Source organism: Tupaia chinensis, unplaced genomic scaffold, assembly GCF_000334495.1.
Source record: "Tupaia chinensis unplaced genomic scaffold, TupChi_1.0 Scaffold000235_1, whole genome shotgun sequence".
NCBI lineage: Eukaryota > Metazoa > Chordata > Mammalia > Scandentia > Tupaiidae > Tupaia > Tupaia belangeri.
Window position 1 is genome coordinate 5454970 of NW_006159713.1, and position 4094 is coordinate 5459063.

The following is a 4094-nucleotide window of genomic DNA, read 5'->3' on the forward strand; positions in this document are numbered from 1 at the left end:
AGAAGCGAACCTAGAACCCGGATACCCCCAGCCGCTGACCAGCTATGGCCTGGGCATCCCCTACGACCGCATCGACACGGCCATCTGGTGGGAGCCCACGGGCCACACCTTTTTTTTCCAAGAGGACAGGTGAGTGGTATGCACCCTCCTCTAAAGGGAGAAAGCTCCACCGAGAACCCTTACCCTCAGTCCTCCCCATAAACAGCCTCCTGGCCGTGGGGAGTGGGCCTGGCCCAAGCAGGGTCTCGGTCCACACCCTGGTCTTTTGGTCACAGGTACTGGCGCTTCAATGAGGAGACACAACGTGGGGATCCCGGCTACCCCAAGCCCATCAGTGTCTGGCAGGGAATCCCTGCCTCCCCCAAAGGGGCCTTCCTAAGCAACGATGCAGGTACCAAGCCAACCCCCTCCCTACCTGCCTGGCACTTACCGTATCCCTGCTGCACGCATGGGAACTAGGCTGCCTAAGACACCTGGCATGGCGATGGCATGTACGGGGGACAGTTTCGTCAGGCCCATGCATGGCCTCCTGGTCCTGAGTTGTTACCATCCCCTTTTCATAGACGAGTGAGCTAATAAGCCAGAGAGCGTGAGCAAAGCACCCCATTCCATAGCACAGAGACTGAGGGCTCCAGATTCCAACCCAGGCCTGCCTGTGTCCAGCTGCCCACAGGATCCAGGCATCTCCTAAAAACCAGGTTCGGGGAGCCTCGAACCTGAAGGCAGTGGGTTTGGCACAGTGTTGAGAAGCGACGGTTGTCCCAGGGCATCACTTATCTACCTAGATGGGAAGTCTGGTCTCTGCCTTTTTTTTTTTTTTAAGAATTTATTTTATTTTACATATTCTTATATTTTAAAAGAATTGTTAAATTTTATTATTTTTAAATTTGATCAGAGAGAGAGAGAACATGAGAAAGCAAGCTTCCAGGTCTGGGATTCATACCACGGTTGGCCATGTGGGAGTCCAGCACCTTATCTTCCACGCCACCTGCTGACCCATGGTTTCTCTGTCTTGATGAAGCCACAAGGAGAAGGGCTCCTGTTTTTCCACTAAGGTCTCTGGTGCATTTAAGAAAAACCATTAGCTCTGGTTGTCAGGCTCGGGGTTCTCAGGCTCGGGAGACTATGTTTGCTTTGCCAGGGCTCAGGCTGGTCACAGGGCCTCTGCACGTGAGCCCGTCCCTCTGCAGTGCTCTGACCTCACTGCTCAGTGAAGCTCAGCAAACGTGGCCTTTCCTGATGCCAAAGGGATGCAAGCAAGGTGCCCACAGCCAGGCAGCCGGTCCAAGGCAGCCCGGGTTCTGCTCTAGGTCCACTGCAGGTGGCTGTGTGGCCTTGAGCAAGACACAGGCCTCTCTGGTCTGGGACGAAGCCAATCCTGGGATGAGGCAGCAGGGTTCCCTTCCTTACGTCCACCCAGCAGGCTATAGGACCCATCTGTACCCTGCCCCTGTCAGTGACAGCCTGGAAAGGAAACCCCTGACATAAACCCCTCTGGGCCTTAGTCCCACCTTCTGTAGGCTGGGAAGGAGCAGCTGCGAAGATGCCCAGGGAAGCCCCACAGGAGGCTGTTTCAAAGCCAGGGCCCCTTCAGCACCTCCTAAATCTCCTCTGGCCTGCTTTCCCCCACAGCCTACACCTACTTCTACAAGGGCACCAAATACTGGAAATTTGACAACGAGCGCCTGCGGATGGAGCCCGGCTACCCCAAGTCCATCCTGCGGGATTTCATGGGTTGCCAAGAGCACGTGGAGTCAGGACCCCGATGGCCAGATGTGGCCCGACCGCCTTTCAACCCCGACGGGGGTGCAGAGCCGGGGGCGGACGGTGACAGTGCGGAGGGAGACGTGGGTGGCGGCAGGGAGGAGGACTTCGACGCAGGGGCAGACAAGGACGAGGACGGGGGCACCCGCGTGGTGGTGCAGATGGAGGAGGTGGCGCGGACAGTGAACGTGGTGATGGTGCTGGTGCCGCTGCTGCTGCTGCTGTGCGTGCTGGGCCTCGCCTACGCCCTGGTGCAGATGCAGCGCAAGGGCGCGCCGCGCGTGCTGCTCTACTGCAAGCGCTCCCTGCAGGAGTGGGTCTGAGCCCGCCCCCTGCTCCTCACGGTGCTCTGGGCAGGGCTGGGCTGGGCTGGGCTGGGGCCGTGCCTGTGGCTCTGAGATGGCTCCACCTGCACCCCAACAAGAGCCTTTGGTGGCTCCTTCTGCCCCTGGATGGGGGCCCCTCCTGGCCCTCAAAACATCCCTTGTCAGTCCTGTCCTCATTGTTTATTTATGCCCAGGTTTTTTGTTTTTGTTTTTGCACCTTAACTGAGCATTTGTTTCTGCCTTCCTGAGCAAGACAGGGCCTTCGGAGTTTTCTAAATGTAGTTCTGCTCTGGTCGGGGAGTTAGGCCCTGGTGCACCTCTGACTTGACCTCTGCCAGAGGACGGAGGGCAGACGCCCACAGCGGAAGGCTGTGAGGGTTCTTGCAGCCCCAGCCCCTCCTCCTCCTGAGCCCCTAGCCATGCAGGGCCATGCCGTGGCTGTTTGTATTGGAGGATGGTGGCCTGGCTGAATCTCCACCTTAGCTAGAGTCTCCTTCTCAGCAAGAGCTTTCTGCCCAAGAGCAGCCCCAGCCAGGGAGATAGGGTGGGGGCAGGTGGCCCTCTGGCCTGCGAGTCCCCATGAGGCTTGCTTCCTTCCTGGTCCACTCCGACAGCTCCAGCAGCCCTTTCTTTGTGCCCAAGAGCCCAGCCTACCCCAGCCAGGGGGCGGCTCCCAGCTCCCATGTACCCCTCGGGCCCACCCCCCATGCCCTCTGGAGAAGGCACCCTGGGCCCACCTTACCAAGGACCAAAGGGAGTCTGCTGAGCCCCTTCCTTCTGTCCCCACAAGGTAGCACTGGCCTTGCCCCTAGGCTAGGCTGTGACCCACCTGCTCCTCCCCTGGGCCTCATTTCACTCTATCCTACTCATTCTACCCCAGGGTGGTAGTGGCCCTGGTGGGGGGATCAGAGTCCCCCAGCCTCAGGCTTCAGCTGCCCATGTCTGGATCTTGGAAGAGGGGCAGGGGGAGAGGCTGCCCACAGAGTGTGCCCACTTGAGGGGTCATAGTCTAGACTCTGGGCGTGGGGCTTCCTCCCCTTCGGCTGTGTGTCCCCCCAGGGGGCTGGGAGCAGAGAGACTGGCAGGGACAGGCCAGCAGACTGGAACTCTCAAAGGAGCCCACCCTGGAAGCTCCCCTGCTCCCGGGCTCAGCCCCGGGGGTGGAGATACTTCCTTCCCCCTTCCCTTCCCCACCGAGCAGGAGGCCGAAGCTCTGTGGAAATGGTACTGTACAGCTGGCTCTGTCCCCTCTGTGCCCCACGCCTGGGGTACACTGCCCAGGATCCTGGGGGTCGGGGGTTCTGCTGGCCTCTCTGTGGGGCAGGTCCAGAAGCTTTCCCCACCACCTCTGCAGAACCCAGAGCCAGCCGAGGGGTGCGTGTGGGGCCCAGTCCACCCCACGCATTCATGTCTGTAAATAATCTGCACTGATTAAATTGTACAGCCAGCGAGTGTGGCCTCGTTTGTAAGAGGTCTTGGCTGAGTGACAGCTGAAGGGCCTGCAGGAGGCGCGGGGGGTGGGGGGAAGGGGGGCGTCACATCCAAACTAGGATTAGAGGACTTGTTCTTAACACCCACAATTCTGGGACAGGGGTGGGGTGGGAAGGAGCAGGACCTTCCTGATGGCCTTTGGAAATAAGGCTCTGAGGGGAGCAGAGCGTGGGAAGAGTGGAGGTGTCTGTCCTCAGTCAACCAGAAGAGAGACAGAGCACCTGGGGCGCCCTCTGCCTGGCGGGGTGGGCAGGGCCTCGTTTGTAAAGAGTCTTGGCTGAGTGACAGCTGAAGGGCCTGCAGGAGGCGCGGGGGGGTGGGGGGAAGGGGGGCGTCACATCCAAACTAGGATTAGAGGACTTGTTCTTAACACCCACAATTCTGGGACAGGGGTGGGGTGGGAAGGAGCAGGATCTTCCTGATGGCCTTTGGAAATAAGGCTCTGAGGGGAGCAGAGCGTGGGAAGAGTGGAGGTGTCTGTCCTCAGTCAACCAGAAGAGAGACAGAGCACCT

General features: G+C 59.4%; 1 protein-coding gene across 1 annotated transcript in view; it reads left to right on the plus strand.

The window, feature by feature from the left end:
- The window catches only part of MMP15 (matrix metallopeptidase 15), a gene marked incomplete at its 5' end in the record, with an annotated part of 22845 nt that extends 19306 nt beyond the window's left edge, over positions 1–3539 (plus strand). Inside the window, 3 exons of the mRNA XM_027771836.1 lie at positions 3–129; positions 276–391; positions 1633–3539. Coding sequence (XP_027627637.1) covers positions 3–129; positions 276–391; positions 1633–2087 — 698 coding nt within the window. The remainder of the gene's footprint in view (positions 1–2; positions 130–275; positions 392–1632) is intronic.
- Positions 3540–4094: the final 555 nt, after the last annotated feature.